The 22,209-nt window shown below is 37.7% G+C and overlaps 2 protein-coding genes and 1 non-coding gene across 5 annotated transcripts in view; 2 read left to right on the top strand and 1 right to left on the bottom strand.

Moving 5' to 3' along the window:
- LOC134663506 (leucine-rich repeat and calponin homology domain-containing protein) overlaps positions 1-22,209 on the bottom strand; it is a 74,099-nt gene that overhangs the window by 18,928 nt on the left and 32,962 nt on the right. For all 3 annotated transcript variants that reach the window (XM_063519887.1, XM_063519886.1, XM_063519885.1), the window contains exons 2-4: positions 18,046-18,190; positions 527-759; positions 47-183 (exon numbers count right to left, since the gene is read on the bottom strand). In XM_063519887.1, the coding sequence (XP_063375957.1) occupies positions 47-183; positions 527-759; positions 18,046-18,190 (515 nt within the window). The remainder of the gene's footprint in view (positions 1-46; positions 184-526; positions 760-18,045; positions 18,191-22,209) is intronic.
- Positions 10,131-10,202, top strand: Trnap-agg (transfer RNA proline (anticodon AGG)). The gene has a single exon. It is a non-coding gene; the product is annotated as a tRNA-Pro (tRNA).
- Positions 16,378-17,895, top strand: LOC134663492 (uncharacterized). Its single transcript, XM_063519862.1, has 2 exons — positions 16,378-16,643; positions 17,234-17,895. Exons 1-2 carry the CDS (start codon positions 16,463-16,465, stop codon positions 17,767-17,769), a joined length of 717 nt encoding a protein of 238 aa, XP_063375932.1. The 5' UTR covers positions 16,378-16,462; the 3' UTR covers positions 17,770-17,895.

Genomic DNA, 22,209 nt, shown 5'->3' on the forward strand with positions numbered 1-22,209 from the left:
TACAGTTTGAATATTACTCTTAATGTCGGTCTTATACATAACTTACCGTTGTGGGAGGGGAAACAAGAGGGTTATTGTCCAGGTTCAGCGTGATGAGGGTGCTCATGTTGCGCAGTTCCAAAGGCAGAGAGGAAATACAGTTGCAGCTGACGTCCAGGTGTTCCAGTCGAAGGTATGTCACCTCTGAAATATTCAAAATAAATCTTGAGTACTTTATTGGCTTTATGACTCTTTTTGAAAGATTTTTTTCTTTGAGAAAGACTCTAGTCATTAGAATTCAAAAGTTTCTTTGCATGGAATATTTTTCCGTTGACACTTTGTTTTTATAAAAGAGGTTTTTCAAAAAGTTAAAGATTTGATCAAAAGAAGGTATATTGATATTGTAGCTAGCTGGTTATTACTTGATGTCATAGTCATCCTTCAAATTTTTGGAAACGTCTTTGCGAGGTTGTCTAGTACTATGGCAATTGATACGGTAGGTCCAATGGGACCGGGACAATGGGATTTCTAAAAACTAAGAACTCACGTAAAGGTAACAATCCTAGTTGATTATTGCTAAGATCCAGCGCCCGCAAGCCAGCACAGTCTCCCAGCGTCATCGGCACTTGCGTCAGCCTGTTGTTCGACGCCACCAGCTCCGCTAGGGTCGTCATCTTCCCGATTTCCTTTGGCAATGTCGTTAGGAGGTTGTCTGGCACTAGTAGGACTTGCAGCGGCATTTGACATATTTCTCGAGGCAGCTCGGTAAGCTGATTTGAACTGTGGACAATGATATTGCATAGAGTTAGTTTGGTATGATATGGAATGCAATGAATGCGAGTGATTTCCATTTTGTTCTCTTCATGACCAACATGGCTGTATGATGCGAAAACTACTCTACATGGTGACCCTTTTACAACTGACCTCTGAATTAACATCACCAGGGAAATAGGGATACATCGGGAAAATAAGCGATACAGCGAAAACTCCACGGACTAAATAGTGACCCAAATCCATTAATTCATATTTTGGTCTATTGTTTGTTGTTTTTGTGACGTCATTGTTCCCTATAACAAATGAGAATGGCCAGTAAAGGTTATTGACTGTGTGTCGATAAATCTGTTTAATGACTGCCGAAGTCGTGACTTAGGGTCGCCCTCAGCAGAATGACAATTAGGTCTAGTTTCATAAAACAATATGATTCATAAATTTCTTGTCTGGCACAGTTTAGATATTTCCTCAGCGACATACCGGTTGTGGTATCAATCACTTTTGATGCAAATCATGAAAGGCAGGCTTGCTGGCTTTTAACATAATGATCGCCCGCAGCATGTAGCCGTAACGATGTAGGTACTAATATCACTTAGTGTCGCTTTTGTATTGGAGAAAGGTTAAGTAGAAGTAACATAAAGCGCGTTGCGCATTATAGTCCGTTTTTTGTAGCATTAGAAAGAACTTCGCAGAAGTAAGCTTGTGGTTCCAAATCCGGCACTTTTAGCGGTAATAATTTGAAGTAAATTATATGTATTGACCATGCTACATTAGATAATTCAATAATTATTAACAATTAAAGAGCCTGATAAAAACTGCACGCTTGCTTATGTGGAGTTCTTTCTAATGCTAAAAAAAACGAACTATAGGGAGGGTAAAGGGGTTAGCTCACGGTTATCACAACGATATTGAAATTTTTAAGAGCTTTTGAAATACGAGTTTTACCGGTGGTATTAAGGTACCTACTCCATCCAACCTTTATATACCCACAATCGTCTGAAACTATCAACAGTGTCTAACAAAATCAAAATATGACAGTTAAAACCCCGCAAAAGGTTGGTTTCAGATGGCTAAACTTGATAAAGCGTGTCATTATTTGGTTCCCCCATAGAGCCAAGGTTGTCGAATACTACCCTTGGGATTCTACAAGGATACCAAAAGGCAAGCTTGTTCTATCGTTCACCTAAGACCTTCTTAACATTGAACGATTAAAGGTCGCCGTGTGCGGTAGCTGTAATATAGTACAGCCGTCTCTAAATAATAAAGAAAGGTCGATTTGACAAATAAACCGTCTATACTCAGTAAAATGAAACATGCTACCGTAACATAAGCCCGATCATCAATAAACAAAACAATGTGGGTTATCCCGGCAGCGAACGCCCGGAAACATAAACAATTCAGTGCATAAACTATTTTTATGCTCACCACTTCGAGAGTAATTGCTTTGATTTGAGTCAAACATTTCGGCGCTCCATCTTGTAAAATAGACAGTTTTGGATTCAGTGCCAAGAGCCAAAGTGGAAAGCTTCCTGGGTTTTATGATGTTGCACGGCATAAAATTTCTCTAACATTTTTATAGCATCGCATGTTTATATTCGAAATAGAAAAGAACTTGATACGGCTTCTAAATTAAAATTGTAAACAATTTTAAGGTGTTAACTGTTGTTTATGACAGTGTTATGTTATGGGCTTTGGAAATCCAACCATATGTTTTGTATATTAATGGGATTATTACCGTCATATTTTATTGTTTACAAAATTTATTCAGAGCGAATGATCTCCTACAAAACGGTCTTTGAATGCATATCGTTTTCTGTCTGCAACAAGCCAACTGTAACTGAATACCTGAGAGAAAATAGAAATACAACAGAAGGATGCAGCCGTATCGTTTTTTAGCCAATTGGCAGTCTAGACGCCTAGGCAGGCTCCTTCGAAACTGAATTGGATTGAGCTCAGTCCGAGAATTAATAGATTTAGGTTGAATGCACGGTGCTGTGAAAAACTTGGCACCGCCTTGTATGGGTACGAAAAAATATCTACTTCTTTTGTTACTTATGTTTTTTTTTGACATTTAGATTTTATTCTAGAAATTCCTTTTGTGAAATTCTTAGTGTTAAATTTGATATGTATAATAATCCAATTTTATTATGGAATCATATTAACATTAATAAATTGCTCTGATAATTAGATAATTAGATTAAGATTAATTACGATTCATAAGAGCTTGTTGCCAGGCCTACATGAATAAAGTATATTTTGATTGATTGATTGATTGATAGCACATACATAAAGAGGATTTATACAGGTTACAGATAATCAAGTTTCTGAGCTGAAGATTGGTATTTATTCCTCGATACGTCTTATACGACATTATTGTTTGTAAATACTTGAGTCGATGAATAATGTGTATGTAATGTATTGGGGTCGTATAGTAACTAGTTAGCCCACCTTACTGTCTGACACGAAACTGTTTGGCCATATAAGAAGCGAAAACAACACTGATCAATAACTGCATGTAAAGTTTGATATTTCGGATGACACTGATCCGAGAAGAGCGTTTTTACACAAAAATCCGGGAAGAACGATTTTAACACATGTGACATTACCTAATTACATTAAGTTGTAAGTCTACAATTCTACAGGATCCTAAGTTTCCTCGATTATTGAGTAAAATCGCCGCTTTAAACGCTTTTTCAAATCTTCTACCGTCTGAGTTATAGACGTTGTTCACGTTTCTGAACTCTACGACAAGAAAATCGGGGTCGGCTAGCTCATTTACATACTGTCCGTCATTTTTATGACAACGGGTTAGAAAAATTAATGGAGATGAGGTATTTTTGAGAAGAAACAGGTTTTTTTGAGATAAATCAAGTCTATTCGTGATCTATATTATATAGTTTAAATAGTGGCAAACTCAATTGACACCATTTTGAATTTATTTGGTGTGAGTGTTATTCAGTTAACTATTTATGGGTTTACAAGCGAATAGTCCAGCGTAGTGGTTTAGCGTAAGGTGAGCGTAGGTCAATATTCGAGGTAGTGGCCTTTGAGATTTATTTATACCACGGTCGTGTGTTCATTCCTATGCAGTTATGCACCATAGTAAATACCCGTAGTGTAAGTCTGTTCTAAAAATAGTTTCCGCAAATGGCTCCTACTATTAACCTACATTTGCGACTATTAAGTCTAGAATTTTTACATTTACTTGGTTACAGGCACAGGTAAAAGCTTTCACTGAAAGATCAAAATGCAGCAATTGACCTAAAATGTCTACTCAGGGCAAATCCGCAACGCAAAAAAGCTCTCCGCTAACGAGCAGAGCTTTACACAAGGACAAAGCTTTGTGACTAGTGTTATATTAATGTTCTACCTTTTTAAGAGGGTCACTTGGGGAAAGGCAAGCTTGTTGAACTTTACCAAATATCATAAAGCCTGAGAATTTCTTGTATTCTTTACGAAAATAAACTTTTTGGTACTAGTGACTAAAAGGGGCCAAGCAACGGGCAAACCGAGACACATGTTTGAAGGCAATTTACCAAATATTATCAATATAAAAGTTAATATCTGGGACTACTAGTATTGTGTATATTAGTTTAAACATCGATATCAGAAGGCTGGAAGGAAACCTACCTTAGGTCACCAATGCGTTGGTCAGACCTAGTCAAAAGTGCATTCAATGAACCACTCCATGAATGCACAAGAAGGGCTACAGTACGGGAGGAATGGCGACGGATTGTGCAGCTTGCCACTGGCCCTGATATGACGACCACGATCACTCTGACAAGAGTGTGACGACAAAGAAGAAGAATCGGAAGGCTAGTGATATTACCTACAGCGCTAAATCAGAAAAGTTTCCATGATTGCACGGCGGTGTTTTAAATCTCAACAGGCTCAGTGATTTTAGGTTCGCCAAAACTTCTCCAATATTCGTCGCTCTGATTGCAAATTCACGAATCACGTCTGCCGATTGAATATTTGATGTTCCACGAGCCGCTAGATAAAATTATCTGGAATTTTCCAACGGTTCCGGCGGCGGAACGGTAAAGCACCCTAACTCCGTGCATCTACGTAATTAATTCACGGGGCTATAATATGCAATATTCAGTATCATCACCATACATGTATTGTAAACAGTAGATTGAATCAGGACTGGTTCCACAAAAACGCGATCGTAATTACGTTTGTTTAAATATGCTTGTGGGAAGACTGGTGTCATAGTTTTCTGTCTATATGTTTGAGTTATTCAATCATTGTTGTTAGCTCAATCAGACTTGAATGCAACAAGTGGGTGGGTTTAAATTACGAGTGATATTGAACTTGAACTTCAGACTTAAACTCGCCTACCATTTCCGAATGTCTGAAGTACTTTATATAAAGTTCCATTCTAAGAACTGGCGATGACATATTTCTTTAATTTCAAGGCCAATATATGTATATCCAATCGATAAGTGCGGAGTACCACTTCTTCTTCTTCTTCAGTCGGTCCCTCAATACTGAGGATCGTGACATCTTATCTTTCTGTTGAAGACCAGGTTCCTCCATAGGGTTCTGTTCCCCGCCAAGCGCATGTACCACTTACCATACCTATTACCAGCCGCTTTTGTTTGATGTGAAGTTACAGTACTGGTTTCGACATTTACACTGCGATCTGCGATACAACGTCAAATTATGAATATGTCTGGGCTAACGGCCCGTGAATGCTTCTGACAGCATTGTATAACGTACAAATTATGCTATACAGCCCTCTTAAATAGTAAAAATATTCACGCTCTCTGTTCTCGTTGGTATACCATATAACGGTATATTTGTACTTTTATTTTTCTCTGGTCATTTGGTAGTCTATCTAAATAAACAACGTATCGATACGTTGTTTAATGAGAAAAATGCATATTCATATCGCAACGTTGCCTGCAGCCTAATTCAATTTACGTTTTAACGTTTACCGCTAACCTTCTGGATATGGAATCCTTCAATCTCATATCTTGACACATTTACCGATCAATATTCTTGCTTCAAGTGTTCATAACAATAAATTTTCGTTCCCACAATTAGTTTCCCGCAAAGTTTAAAGTATCATCAACACCGAACTAACCTATAACTAACTCCGCTGAGTTCCCTGCGGCACCACTTAGTACAAATACACTTGTAACACGCCACCTACGTGAATGGAAAAGTCGCACGCCCACGGCAGCGGGACAACTTTTGGAAAAAAGCGACGTGTTACTGCAATCTTTGGGTGACAAAAAGTTTGAGGTTTTCAAAAACCTCTGTTGTCAAACAACAGAAAGTTATTTTATTTAGGGTTGGTGACTGTCTGATTCATTATAATTTCCAGTATGACTGGTCAGTCATTTGAAAGACTTTTCAATGAAACGACAAAACATAATAATGGTCTATTGTTTTCATATTATATTGCTCCTTTATAAATGTTGTTGAAATTCCTCAGGGTTTTTTCTAGTATGTTTTCCCGTTCCTTTTCACGCGTTGGCCCGTCATTTCTTAAGCTACAAATACATTTCATAATTACTACACTACACATCTCACAAATTTGAGAATTAACGCTTTAGTGACAACGTAATTTCGTCTTACTTTTACGGAAAAATGAATGAGACATTTCAACATGTGTATATTAACGTAACTATATAATAGGGATTAGATTACAACGCACTCTGTTTATCACAAAAACTCGTAAATCCATAGTGATAAGTTTTCCCCATTTTAACTAATAATGTCTCTAAACTTCTAGCAGTCATTAACTCCTCAAAGACAGCCCTGTGCAAACTCCGTACTTTATTGAGACCCATACAAACACGTCGCTACGTGGAATTAGCACGCGCAATGATAACATTTGCCCATGAGACCCGTTTACGAGCTAGGGGAACCTGTGTGGGAACGAGGGTCTGTCTGGTTAATCATTCCGCCGTATGCAGTACGATGTGAGGATAATTTTGACGTGTAGGTGTTTTGAGGTGTAGGTAACTGGCGTTGGAGGTCTATTCTCCTGACTAGGGAATGCTCCCGGTACTGAGTTTGTATGGCGAGAACCGGGAATTCCCGGTTCCGGTACTGTATTTGTATAGAAAGCCAGTACCGGGAGCACTCCCTACTCCTGACCCCATGACAATTACACTTGCTATTTAAGGAAAAAGACGCTACTATGTGAACTTAGAGCGCACAATAATTCCTCGCACCTTTTTGATGTATTGTATATCCGTTTAAGCAAAGCTAAGGAAGTGTCTTCCACTTGAAATCTCATTTACTGACTTTTCCAACGATCAGTTTATATCACGCAAGGGTAATAAAACATCCTGGCATGAATGCCAGTTACAGTAAAGCTTTTCTTCTTTAAATCATCTTGATAAGGTTAGATCAATACCACAATACCACTTTGTGCTAATTATTTTCCTGATACCCGTAGTAAGAATCTCAACTACGGAATTAGGTGGACTTTCGGCAAATTGGGCAGAACATGAATACCTGCCAAATTCCCCTAAATGTCACATTCATTAGGCGAAGCTACAGCGAGCTTCAAAAACGGAGCGCTATCATGTCAGCAATTAAGATCTTAGGTGTGCCGCGTGCCTAAAAATCTTTCTAGATAAATGCATGTGAAATCCTGCAGTTTCGTCGACCTACATTACTTTGAAGCATGCCTAATAGTCGCATTATGCGGCGTGCATATCTTGAATATAGCCGCATGGATTTATGCGCATATCTATAGGAGATAGGAATATTTAGTTCGGGTGAAGAGAGCTATTTAGAATAGCATTATTTTTTTATATAAGTATTATGCAACGTGTCTCTCAATGCAGAATATCAGGATTGGAATAAATCCCTTTTTAGGGTTCCGTACCCAAAGGGTAAAACGGGACCCTATGACTAAGACTTCGCTGTCCGTCCGTCCGTCACGAATCGTGATAGCTAGACAGTTGAAATTTTCACAGATGATGTATTTCTGTTGCCGCTATAACAACAAATACTAAAAACAGAATAAATAAAGATTTAAGTGGGGCTCCCATACAGCAAACGTGATTTTTGACCAAAGTTAAGCAACGTCGGGCGTGGTCAGTACTTGGATGGGTGACCGTTTTCTTTTTGCATTTTTTTCCGTTTTTTTTTTGTTTTATGGTACGAGTCCGACTCGCACTTGCCCGGTTTTTTTTTCGATATCATGCGTGACAACGGACCCAGTTTCAATCAACTAATTAAATCCACGCAATCCACGGTCTGCCCCGTACGTACGTACATTATTGTTATTGCCGTATAAACGTATTTTTCAGTGGTTAATTCGATGATTATTTCTTGAGGATTTTTTGGTCCTTTTTCACAGAAAAAGAAACTATCCATAGGTACTTGCAAATCTTCAGAAATTTTGCTTATACGTACGAGACATCAGACAACGTTAGACATTTAATGGTATGCTCTATATACGACACAGAAATACTGAAAACAAAATGTCATATTGTACGTATCTGAATATACATATGTACGGGCATCACTCAGTCGAAAAGTGGTAGACCACTTTCTTGGCTGACATACAACCAGAGATGGGCATTAATCGATTAACTTTTTAATCGACTAATCAATCGATTAAAAAAGTTAATCGTCAAAATTAATCGGCGATTAATTTAATCGCGATTAATTTAGTCGACCTAACATACGATTGAAATTGAATTAATCTTAATATTAATCGATTAAATTTCTCGATTGAAAGTAGACAGGTGGTCATTTTTGTATGTAACTAAAAATCAAAACTTCTTGCGTACACATTAAAAACCATTCCAGTGTTATAAATGTGCTTCAATAATATAAGATGGTTACATTGGTTACTATAATAATGCGGATAACTTAGCGCGGCATCTCTAGGTAAGGGTTTAGGGCTTGTAGCGCAGGCATAAAAATTAGAAAGAGAACGACGTATGTGTATGAAAGAGCAAACACATTATTTACCTCTTATCAGTTGTTTTCTATAAGGTTTCAACTTGTCAATGCAGTAATTACTTACTACTTACATCGAACGGATAATATCCTATCGAAGACGGTCGAAATTAATAGTCTCCAAGTGAACATACATAAAAATTCGTCTGTTACTTATATTATTTATAAATGTTTCAGACGAATTAGGCACCTCGTCCTTTTTTTTTTAAGTCGGTTAAAAAGACCATATGTATTGCTAAAATTAATCGAGGGAAAATTAATCGAACTAATTAATCGATAAAAAAAATTAATCGCCGGTAATTAGTCGACGATTAATTTAATCGTGACAATATTAGTCGGAGCTTTTCGACTAAAATTAATTAATCGTCACTTTTAATCGTTGCTCGCGATTAAGTCGGTTAATTTTAATCGTTAATCGTCAGTCGATTACATTTTGCCCAACTCTGCATACAACCAAATCAGTTTAACATGCACGCTATCTTCGTATCCGTAGCACAGAGCAAAATTGAATACCGCATTGCAGACGGAAACAGAATTGGCGTATATTTATTGGCATAGTCCACGCTTTCTCTTGATTATCCGGGGTTATAAGATATTGAGTACCTGATACAGCTAAATGGTTAATTGAATGAGATTAAGTGTTAGGAAATGGTTAAGTACTGAAGATAATATGGAGATTATGGAGTAAGCTAATGGTAATAGATGGGAAGGAAATGAGGTGATAGGATTAATGCAAACGCTTAAGTAATTAGATTTCCAGCAGCAGATAGGTAGGTTAAGACGCCGACTGGACACCTAATAATTCGATAAATATTTATTACGATATATTTAATGATTATACGTAACACGGCTAACTACGCTAATATTTATAAATGCACTTTAGACCACAATTTACTTCTGGATGAATTGGGTAATCGTTAACTTATTTAGCAGGCCAATTCATTCTTCGGATTTGATATCTACTTTACACTCGCGGATTTGCAAAACTACGCACGCATGGTTGGAAGAGTTAATGCGCGAAACTACGGTGTTTGCGATAGTATGGTTTCACGTTCACGAAACACTGTCATAAAGCTGGCAACGGGCGTAAATCGCGCATTGTGAACGCGCCTCGGCGCACACGCATCAGCGTGACGCGTGAGCACAGCGATGGTAGGACAAACAGTATAATAATGGGTTTAATACCTTCATGTTGGAGAAATTATAAGGATTATATAATTTTTTAGAGTGTCCTACCAAGCGTCCGTCTCGCTACAGATAAATAATGTGGATAACGAATTGAAAATATCACAAATCTGTTGTAGTTATCTTGTAACTAAATAACCCTAGCCAAAATGATTAAATAATATTAGCAATTGTACCTATCGTAAGTTTAATCTTAATTTATGGCTTCTGACATACCTACTTGAAACTGGCGATTATTTTCGGCGCGTTTCATAACCGGCTCGTTGGTCTAGGGGTATGATTTTCGCTTAGGGTGCGAGAGGTCCCGGGTTCAAATCCCGGACGAGCCCAACAAACTTTTTGTTTTTTTCTTTATCTTTGATGTTTATTTTTATCATTACAAGTTTTTTAGTTCAGTCCAGGCTAATTTTACAACCTTAGGTGCCTCAGGCGTAGTTTTGCGTGCAATTACAGAATCAAAATACTGGTTACAATTACAATACTTCTACTGTGGAAACGGCGCGTGAGCTTTCGAAAATGGAACATGCGTTTGGAAAATACAATGATCATATCATTACGTAAGGTCTATAAATGGGTGTATACTGTTTGATGGGGCTATATTTGTGGTTTCCGATGAACAGTTTACTGTTTGTTTTGAGATAAAAGATAGGTGTTAATTGACTGTATCCCGTGTATGGTCTTTAGTTGTTTGCCTATTTCGAAAGAAACACTACAAAAAAGGTGTCTATATACACATTGATGCGATTTTTAGCTGGTCTTGTTTTGTAGAGTTGTAGTTCTTCTCACAAGTAACCGTACGAGGCGTACGTTCATGATTATCTTAGGCTCAAAATAGTTCCTGCATAAATATTTAGACTAGAACATGTCGCGAAAAGTCTGTGATAAAATCACTGGTGACCAGATTTTTTTTACGCGACTTATGTAGGATCTGGTTATGTAGTAAATATTAAAAGAAACTTTTAGAATATTATACTGAACAAATAAAGCTAAGTCTTTGTACTATTAAATAATTTATAGAACTTGGAATTGTACGTGGGCGATGCTACCCCTCGTAATGACCCAAGTTACAAACGCCTACACTTAGGTACTTGTTAAGTTCTTGGCGGTTCACCAGTTTCACCTCTAGATTGCCTCGAAATCGTCTATCAAGCCTAATGTTTCATCAAGTAGGGGAGCATACCCATCTTATATAACTAATTTAGAATAGGTGAGGGGAGATCTTTGGCAGTAAATCCGCAACAAAATCAACACCTCTTGATGGGCCTGGGAGGTACAAATATTTTATAAACCACGTTCTCTTCAACGTTATTTCTAACACTTGACAAACATCTGTCAGTGGTCCCTTACTAACAAACTCAAATGCCAAAATGACAGATAGGGGCAAATAATTATAAACGGCATTTCAGATTTGACAGACGTTTGTGCATAAAGCCAGACTTTCAGAGAACACCGTTTTGAAAGTGTTCAAATTTGACACAAAATGAACCGGCGAGTGTTTGATCTCTTGTAAAACTTTAGATGCGTGGGTGCCTAATGTTACCCCTCGTAATTATTTCCTCTCCAAACGCCCACACTGCTTCACATACATAACTTCAAGAGGCTTACTGCATTGACATTTAAAAGCATGAAATACACCGTAATCCTGTTGACATCAGTAAAGCGTAAAATACCTCGCAAATCGCAATCAGCGAAAAGCGTACACACGTACACAAAAGCGTAAACTCATGCCTATCCGAGCGATATAGATGCAGATTAAGAAATTTCGAATTTCCTTTTTTCCCAGAATTTCCTCTGGTAATACCTACTGGTAGTAAGTTTGGTGTTTGAAGTAAAAGCGAGACGCTAACAGTTGCCAGCCAATTTTTAGGAAAAAAATTAGCCAGCTCAGAAGCCAATTAACAAAATGCTTTCCTGTTTAAGCAAGCAAACATAAATACTGGACCAACAGCTTCAAACCAAAGCGCTGCCAAGAACACTATAAATAAATTTCTCAAGAGAATACCGAAGATCGTTGATAATTAACAGAAAGATTTATTAAAGAAAGTGACAGAACGCGAAAGCACATTTAAACATATGAGAAAAAAGGCATTAGTAAAATGAAAATTCTCTACAAAATTAAAGTAACAAATGGGTCGATAAAATTATGTTGATGTTCTTTGTAGGCCAAACAACGGTGACAAAGTTTCTCTGAAAAACTGTTAACTGTTTGCACGCTATTAATTATTTTAATTAACCAATGATTGAGAAGACGGATTTAATAATATAGGTACACACCTATTATTTATTAAATAAATAAAAATAAAATTTACAGGCACGAAATTCTAGTTTTTGACTGAGCTGCATAGATATAAATGAGTTCTCAGCTAGACTTCACTGGCACCGTCAAATCAATAACAACAATGAGATTATCGACTAAAAAATGTTGGGACTCAAAAAATGCCCAGAATAAAATAATGAAGTTCCTGGTTGAATGAATCCCCACGGCCTCACATCAGTCACGTCTAGTTCTCTAACATCATTTAAAATCAATAGTGTAAATTATAGTTTCAATAAATGCCCTAAACAAATAGGACACTAGTCGCCCTACCTAGTCGTAGGAACCCTCATGGCCTCATAGTTCTCAGCACCCTAGAATCGATAGCAACCTTGAGGCACCCTAGCGTAACGTGCGAACAGCGAATTGATGCGGGGGGCCGGCTCATATGGCATCGGCAACGTGTATTGCAGATTGCAATTATGAGGAGGAAATGATTTGATTATGCGTTCAACTGAGCCAGTCATATTCTGGGATGCTCTCAAAGCTGTATGTTAAATACATTAGAATATGAACTGCTCTCAGAATGTTTGCGGGGAATGAAGGAGTTCAGTGTACCAAAACAGCTAGTTCAAAGGAGAAGCTATGGAGAAACTGTCAAAGTTTTTCAAGAAAGTCTAAAAAAACTATAGGTACAGTCGCCATCAGATATATCAACACAAATAGGTATCTAAACCGGAATACGCCTCTGTTGTCAAGGCGTTAGAGTGCATTTCAGATATTTTTGAGCACTGTTTAGACGACAACGGTTTCACTCACTTGAATTTTTAGTCGATCCCCGAAGGGCCAGAAAAATGTCGCCATTAGCGACAAAAAGTTCAAGTGAGTGAAATCATTGTCGTCTAGATAAACAGTTTAAAATATGTCACATGAAAGTTTGATATCGATTTTTGAGCACCTTGGCCGCTCCGATATATCTGCGACTGTGCACAACTTAGTTTGCAGAGAGCATAGTCAGCTCAGGACATCTCTAATATCGTGGGTGTTTCTTGACGACGACGATGACGCTGGCCAGTACCTAATGGGTACAATATTTAGCGGCAGTTTTGCCGGTACAGCTAGTTACTTACCTAGCACACATTACTAGCTACTTTATCTTATAAAAATACAGTCATCACGCTGTCAATGTTGTACGCAAGGAAGTAAACTATCTCGGCTGCTGATTATGCGCTTAGTATTCTATACGTGTCAGGATGTGCAATAAAACATCTGAATGAGACATCCCGATATGAATGAAAGCAGTTAAGGTAACGGCTCCTCAAGTCAATCCATACACACGTGTGTAGAACCGTCGGCCGTGACATCTCAGGTCGTTCACCCCGCCCACTGATCTTTATACCGACCCACAAACTATAACAATGTGAAGCTCTTTTTGTACCTGTTAATGCACCGTAATGGTGTACACATTATCGCCTATTCACTATGACATGGTACAGTTTATCGGGGAACATAAAACAAAAGTAATCAAGACGCCGTTTTAAGGTATCAGTATCTAATACATCAGTTGCATTAAATCTACTTCAATCTAATCGAAATTCAAAGGGTTAAATTCTACAACTATCTAATAAGTTTTACCGATAACAGATTGAAAATTTCGCTGCCTGCTATATTGCTGCTGCGGAGTGTTATTGTCTTATTATGAGCGCAGCGAGACATTTTGGAACTAATTACGTCAATTTTGAAACTCAAGAATAATGTCGACTAACTAGTTTCGAGCCTAAAGCTTTTTATCTTACGAAATTCACCTAAAGGGTCACAAAAGTCACCTTGGTTGTACCAGGTACCGAAGTAGAAGTACAGGTCAAGGTCTAATAAATTTTCAACAGATTTCTTGTGGATTTGGGCCTTTGTTTTACCTTTGACGTAAATATTATTGCGCTCTAATAAAGCGTTAAGCCATGGTGTTTTAATATGGTAATGAGTCACCAAGACGCCAGCGACACAGAATGGACCATTTAATATTGGTAGAGAAAACAGCTCATTGTTATACCCCTATGTTAGCTTAAAACCAGTTTTTAATTCATGTTTACAGAGACAAAACAACCCTAAAGAAAGTAAGACCACATCCATATAGTAATCAAATACATAGGTAAGTATGTACCTACTTATAGTATGGAGATGTGTGTTGAACGCAAACTCATTTGAAACAGTCGACGGCAAATTATGTTTACACTACTGGAACAAATGCAATTGTAATAAGGCAAAAAAGTTTAAATATCTTTGATGTCGACCGCTTATACCAGGGCCTCATAACAATAAAAGCGCTACGCATATCCACAGGCAAAGAGTTTATTTCCAACGCTATTAGGACAATCTCCTAAATCGCTCTGTTATAGTATTTCTGTCTAAAGTTAGAGAGGGGGCAATGACTTCTGTTATAGGCCGGAGTGATGTTTTGCTAAAATTATTGAGCAAAACCAAAACAAAGATGCGGTGTGGAAGGAAGTACGAAACCATGAATGTTTCCGATCATAAATTTAACGGAACAGTAAATTTGGACCATCAATGCGTAATGGAGGCCTGCGTCAATAGATATGTAGGTATAGTTAAAACGTAAAGACCCTTTGAGCTTCTACGTAGTGTTTAGTACAAAACAATTTTGTTATTCCTAACTTGAAGTTAAGGGAATACATGGTTGTTTTTATATTGGACAGTTATTAAAGACAGTAAACGCTATGCTAATTTTCAACACAGGTATCTAAGAATTAAATTAATTGTATTGTAATTTTACTTTATTGTTTCATCAGTAGGTAGTACAAAACAATTTTGTTATTCCTAACTTGAAGTTAAGGGAATACATGGTTGTTTTTATATTGGACAGTTATTAAAGACAGTAAACGCTATGCTAATTTTCAACACAGGTATCTAAGAATTAAATTAATTGTATTGTAATTTTACTTTATTGTTTCATCAGTAGGTAGCTACCTACTGATGAAACGATAAAAATCTTTGTAAGCATTGATAATATGTTTGTACACATTTCATAAATAAGTAAATACCTCTTTAAACTCTAAATAAATTCAATTCTACCCGTTAAATTGTAAAAAGAACAAAAAAGATTCAATTCCAACCTCATCGGTTACTATCAGTTCAACGCCTTATAAAAAAAAAGTCAATGTGACATTTGAAAACAAATTGAAAATCAACGAAAATAAACAACGTCAAAGGGACGATAAAATTCCTATCAATTATTTTAGTCGAGCGTTTTCAATAGAAGTTAGCGGGGCGGTTGTATTTATTCGAGGATAAAAACGCTCGTTTCCCCCCGCGCCGCGGTTGCGCCGCGCCGCTCGTCGGTCGATAAGCGAGTGTAGGGTGCAGTGCGTTTCGGACGCAGCCGAGACAGTCTGCGAGCGTTTAAGGTGAAGTGAAATCTATTGAATAACAATTACTACCTACTCAAGCTGTTATGGTAACATTGTCCTTTATATTATAAACTCATATTTAATCATGGATATTTCAGTAACAGATTACGATTTTTAAGTATGAAAATTTACGTCTGTAGGAAGCTCAGAGGTTCCAACCTGCACTGGCCGTTTCTTTGCCATAGAATGATATACCATACTTAATGTCGACACGTCAGTTTTGACTGTTAGAAAATTCACTTATGTTTTATGTTCAATACAAATTATTTATCTTATCTTATTAGTTATTTAAATATCCCAGAAGTAAAGTTGTTAATTTAAATACGGTTTATGAACCATACACAGTGGTTTGATTGTGAACCTACACGTCATTACTTTTACCAATATCACAAATATGATTGATTAATAATGAAGAATTTTAAATACTCACATACCTACAAACACGAATCCTGAAAGCAATACACTACTTTTGTGGGCTGTCGTGTAAAAAGTAGTTATCATTGTAAATTGGGATACATTGTTGTACGGCGAGCTGTAAAAGTGCATACCCACATTATGAATGAATCCCATTCAAAAGTGGGTACTTATGCACTCTTTCAGCTGTCTGTGCATTGGGAATTCGATTATTCTTGTTGCAATAGCAGAACGCAAGAGCACATATAAGTAAAAAATATGTAGGAACCTATTTCCATACTTATAGAATATTAAATAGTTCACAAATACTTCAAATCTAAAGATACTATAAAACATATTAAATACTTACCTAATAATAAACCTGTTTTCAGTTTACTCAAGGACTCCACAAATTTTGGGTACCCTAGCGCGGCCATCTTGGCGCTTCAACCGCCGCGTCCCGCCGCGCGTCAGTCGCCCGTCGCCCGCCCGTGTGCGAACCCGCGCGTTTTTTACCATGCAGTTCGAGTACGACCCGGAACGCCTCATAGAGGAGGTTAAGAAGCGGCCCGGCATTTGGGACTTCGACAATGTGGAGTACAGGACGAAGAATACGAGGCACAAGCTGTGGAATGAAGTTGTCAATGAACTGTTGCAGACAAACGTCAAGGTGTCGAAGAGCGAAATGCGTGAGCTAGGTAATTATGTCGCTTTTGTACTACTTATACATATCGATAACTTGGAACTAACACTGTGCCAGATAGTCGATCTTAGACTTTATTTTATTATAGAGACGAAAATGATGTGTTTTCACTGTTTGGCCATTAGAGTGCATTTGCTTTGCAGTAGCGGGTTGGGCCGCAATATACCTATCTACATAGACATTGTAAACAACGCCGGGTATCTTGAGTGCAATATAAATAAACAAAAGTTTTGTTACGGATTTAAAGCCAACTCCTTATAATGTATTTATAATAAAATTCCTAATATGTGTTGTGTACTGATGTACTCATAGTGCTTATAAGAAATGTTTACTTATGCCACATGACTTAATATGTTGACCTTCATTTCCGTTTTCAAAACAATGGCAACAAAAGAGCGAATATAGAATAGAAGTCTGAATAATCTACGTATTCATGATCTTCCAAAGCAATCTAAGTAGGTAAATTTACACTGGTAGACGCATCAATCGATTACAGTGACGTCTGTTGGGACTTAGGGAGACAGTTTGATCAATCGGCTCAGCGTTGTCAGGCGCTTCAATAAAATCAATATTTTCTCATTCCAGAACTACAATTGCAGAAGAAATGGAAGAGCATTCGCGACTGCTTCCAGAAGTACATCGCAAACCCCAGCAGAACTCGACGCCCGTATTTATACTGCAAACAACTGCAATTCCTGCTCAAAGACCAGGATTTACCCACAGAGAATGCAACAAGCGATTCTGAAGAGGGACCTAAGTTCAAGGTAAAGAAGAGGCGAAGGATCTGGAAGCAGAAAGCGCCTAGAGAAGAAGAAGACACTACAGAGGAAGAAGAAAATTTTGACGAGGACAATAGATCTAATAACTCGGATGACGATGTGACGGTAGAGACTCCTGTTACTAAAGTCACAAAGTTCAAACCGACTGAGGAATTTGTGTTTGCAAATGTTGATCTGCAGACAGCAAAGGAGGGAGAGGACCCTGATAAGTTGTTCTTCTTGTCATTACTGCCCCATTTCAAGGCCATACCTGAAGAGTTCCGATTGAATGTAAAGATGGAGTTGATGCAAGTATTGCAAAATGCTCACTACAATACCGCGCGTGGTAACAAACTGATTTAATATTAGGTTCGTGACTAGTTTTAATTAATTATTTCGTACATTCGCAAGTAACTTTAATTGGTGATTTTGTTAAGTGATATTAGTTATGTTACACAATAACGTGTGTAAAATAAATGTATGACCGTACATGTTTCGTTTTATTACAGATATAAACATAGACCATCTCTCGTCCACGAAAGGTATATAGATAACAAATACACCTTTTGTCATAGAGTTATGTATGTAGTAATTATTCAAAGGAATTTGCATCAATGAGTAATGTGTTAGAATTCTCACCTGAGATCCAAGAATGTGAGAGACTGTAGACCGCCGACTGCATCAGGTAGATTCCTTAGTATATTTTGCGATAACAACAACTTTTCTAAAAAAATGTACGTCGTCACTTCCTCGGGCACTTCACAGAAGCGATTTTTCGATAAATCTGTAACAAAAGAGAAACGCTCATTATAATTTTAGAAAACATACAAGTGTCATTTAACCTATTCTCATTGCAAAATGCAACGAGTTCAAAATACAAGGAAACCGGGGTGTGTAAGAATTTCGAGACTCGCAACAATTTTGCAACGTGATTATTTCACATTTCTTACCAGTTGGGCATTTAGAAGCACCAGGCCAGGGCTATAACCCCGAACCACATTGTTTAGTCGTTCGTCTACTATTTAATACCTGTCTAGTGTCTACCTCTCGCTTTTCCATAGCATAATGGATCGAAAGGAAGGCAAATTGAATAAATTTCGATGTTCGCAGAAGGCCTCCGTTATAACGAAGTAAGCAAAAGCATTAATCGACAAATCGAAATTGTTCTGGTTTCCCTAAGACTAAAAATGTTCAATTTGAATTTGAATAACACAATACGCTCAAAGTCAAGATTAAGTTGGAAACCATAAGCGTAATCCTGTTATGGACTACTTGTAAGGGGGAAGGGACATCAAAAGAAATTGGGGCCGTGTTTGTGGCATAGCGACGTATAAGTTTACGAGCTTAATGCTTTAATGGTGGCCGTGAAATAGCTGACCAAATTGTATTGAACGCTTTATTTATTACGGAGTTATTGATACTTTATTCTAAGGGGTTGCCGCTAAAGTTTTATAGTTAAACGTTTCACAAGAACATTAGGTTAATATACTCATAACACTTGATAGAGTCGATTAAAGCTAACTTTGCATGACATTTCCAATGATAAAGTGGGAATTGGCAATTTCATTTCATCATGAATGTGAAAATTTCAGACGAAAGCTAGAAAGCGATTCGAATTAACAATTTGTCGTTAGTAAACCAACAATGTAGATTGTTGATAAATAAAAAGCTTGTAGGTACAAATTAAGCAGACTTCCACGTGAGAATCCAATTACCGTCTATTCGGATTCTCACCTAGAATAACAACGTAATGAAAAAATCGATATCCACGCCTGGATGTCCGGAGATAGGACTAACATGGCCTAAATTAAGTCGTGCAATTCCTAAACACGTTCCAAAATATACGGGACTCAGTCAGTCAGTGTGAGCTGGATAGTGCCGCATTCGAAGTAAACGCTACTATACCCTCCTGACGACCAGAGTCCTTCACTCTGTGTCAACTTGACAGAGTTAAATTTAAACTAGCCAATTTAGATACCCGGTCGTCAGGAAGATACAAAGACGAACTAATTTTACATACCTAAAGGGGCCCACTGATTACCAGTCCACCGGACGATATCGACCAAAATTTAAAACGCAAAATTTGACAGCTCCGAACAACTGACAGGCCGATATCGTCCGGATGACTGGTAGTGGGCTCCCTAAAGTGCTAGTTAATAACTACTACGAAATAATAATCATCTTGCCAGATAAATTATGATCACGCATTACATTAACATAAACCAGTGATAGGTTCGTTGACACCACCGAGGACTGCGGTAACAGATCGTCTTACAATCTCAACCGCAGCTACAATGTCTGTTTACGAGAAAACTTGTTAGATTGTATAATATACGCATTATTGGCATAATGCAGGTAATAAAGTCCTGCAATATTATTAGCTCATATTTATGTAATTTCCGAGATATAAAAGAGATATTTACATTTCCGCTATTTATAATAATTTACTTCAGACCTGGGTTTGAAAACAAATCATTAAATGTATAATGTGTGTAATACAATAAGTGTACTAATTTTATGATACTGACAACATACTGTACCTATTAGCAGTATAAGTGTCTTGGCTGGAGCTGTAAACTTATACTTAGTGTTTGCCTGAATAAAGAATCTTAATACCGTAAATGATTCCTAAAAGCTTGAGAATTGTATTGACTATTAAACTTATTAGGACTATGGATTTTGTTAATGGCTATAATACATAGTTATAATGGCCCCTTCCTTATCCTAAACTAATTTAAATTGTTAAAACACCGGCATTTTTCCTATTAACGTAAAAAAAACGCTGATAAAACTTCATCAAGATGATATAACAATTTAAAAACAATGCAAAATAGGAATAAATGGCAGGAAACAAGAAAAAACGCTACCGCAAGTCGTAATAGGAAATGCCACAACAGTTGCGTAGAATGAGTCAACTGACGCCAAGTCGAAGTCAATGTCGGCTCTACGGAATGCCGTTTCTAGAGATTTTCTCACATAAGCAGAGAAACTAGTTAGGTTTCAATTAAATAATCAGTTAAGCGCTAATTGAACTCACACGGAGTGGATTCTAGGCCAAACGAGCCATGTGCTGTACCATCGCCATAGTTTCAAATACCCTTCAAAAGAAAAATACAATCATTTTAGCCGTTGTCATATCGAGAGGTATTTATGGACGGGTGTCAATAAGGCCCTACTACCAAAAAGATATAATTACAAGTCCACCTTTTCGGCAAAAGATAATGTGTTACCTTCTGTCCGACACAAACACTATTACATGCTAATAAAGGAAACCTATTACTGCAGCATAATTTTTATTTGCTGCTTTAATTATCTCATTAATTAACAAAATTATGAATAGTTTCAACCTCTTTGACGTTATATACGATATTTCCGAAGTCAATTATGAATTTCAATTGGCATAAAATGTTACACCTAAATGTAACGAAATGAAACTGAAACCGTAATTTAATTAAGCTAATGCATGTTTCTGTTGGGTATACCATATTAATCCCTAAGAGACATGAACATGACCAATTTCGTAAAAACTACTGGGTCAGAAAATTCCATTGTAAATGCACACATTTCTGGAGTAATCACTACTGTTTTAGAGGGAGAAAAGCTCAGACCTTCATAGGTTCCACTAACTTACAGAATGCAGGTGAGTCAAATAAACCAGTAATAGAGTATTTAGAGTCTTGTCTACCACATTCAACTCGGTTCAAAACCATACGAGTATGATCATTGAGTCGATATTTATAACTAATAAAGTATTACCTAATAATATTTTATATTAGTTCAAAGTTCTGCAAAATATTTGAATCATCTTAAGAAGTATTAGTAGGTACCTCGAGTTTCTACAGTCTACTTTTAGGTCTCTCGTCAAGTTTGACATACCTAGTGACTAGTCCAAAAATGTCGCGTCTTAGCCCAGCATCATACATACCTTTCCATTACGCAGAGTTATTACGGATTTTGCGACGCAAAATAGTGCCACAATCGTTGTGTAGATTGCGGAAAACGCCCAGTAAAACTAACTAATTACGGATCTTGAGGTCACGTTATATTAGATAGCCAGAAAACTACTGTCACGTCGTAACCGAGAATGCAAAGGTTGAATAAAGGAGTCCTTTTCCAGCAGAAGACAAAGGCAGCCTCCTAAGCATTAATGACGAGACGCCTTTGAACAATGAACGGAGGTCCAACTACTTCAGACTTGATGAAACTTTCGAGTGTGTGTGTTCCTCAAGAAACGAGACATTGTCTGAACAAGGTTGTGTCTTTGACAGCTTAATGGAACTTTGTTTATGACGCATTTTATTATTAATTACATAGGAAGAGTTAGGATAAATCAAGTCCGGTCGTGTATGGAGTATTGCAGCCACCTGTGGGATGGCTCAGCTAAATACCAACTCGCCGCTTTGGACTCAGTGGAGCGCAGAGCCAGGAGGATGATTGGCGACAAGAAGCTAACGGCTAAGCTTCAGACTTTGGCCCATCGGCGGAAAGTCGCCAGCCTGTCGGTATTCTACAGGTTGCACTTCGGGGAGTGTGCCCAAGAGCTACACGAGCTCATTCCACCGTCCCCATTCTACCATCGGACTTTTAGACGCACGGCCGGTTTCCATCCTTACTTGGTAGATATTCCGCCAATTCGCACTAAGCGCTTTGCTTCTACTTTCCTTATGCGCACTGCCAAGGAATGGAATTCCTTGCCGGCGTCTATATTTCCGTGCTCTTATAACCCGGCAACCTTCAAATCAAGAGTGAACAGGCACCTTCTGGGCGAGCTCGCTCCATCGTAGGCCACGTCTACGCCTCGGC

The sequence above is a fragment of the Cydia fagiglandana genome, chromosome 4 (genome assembly GCF_963556715.1).
Source record: "Cydia fagiglandana chromosome 4, ilCydFagi1.1, whole genome shotgun sequence".
Taxonomy (NCBI): Eukaryota; Metazoa; Arthropoda; class Insecta; order Lepidoptera; family Tortricidae; genus Cydia; species Cydia fagiglandana.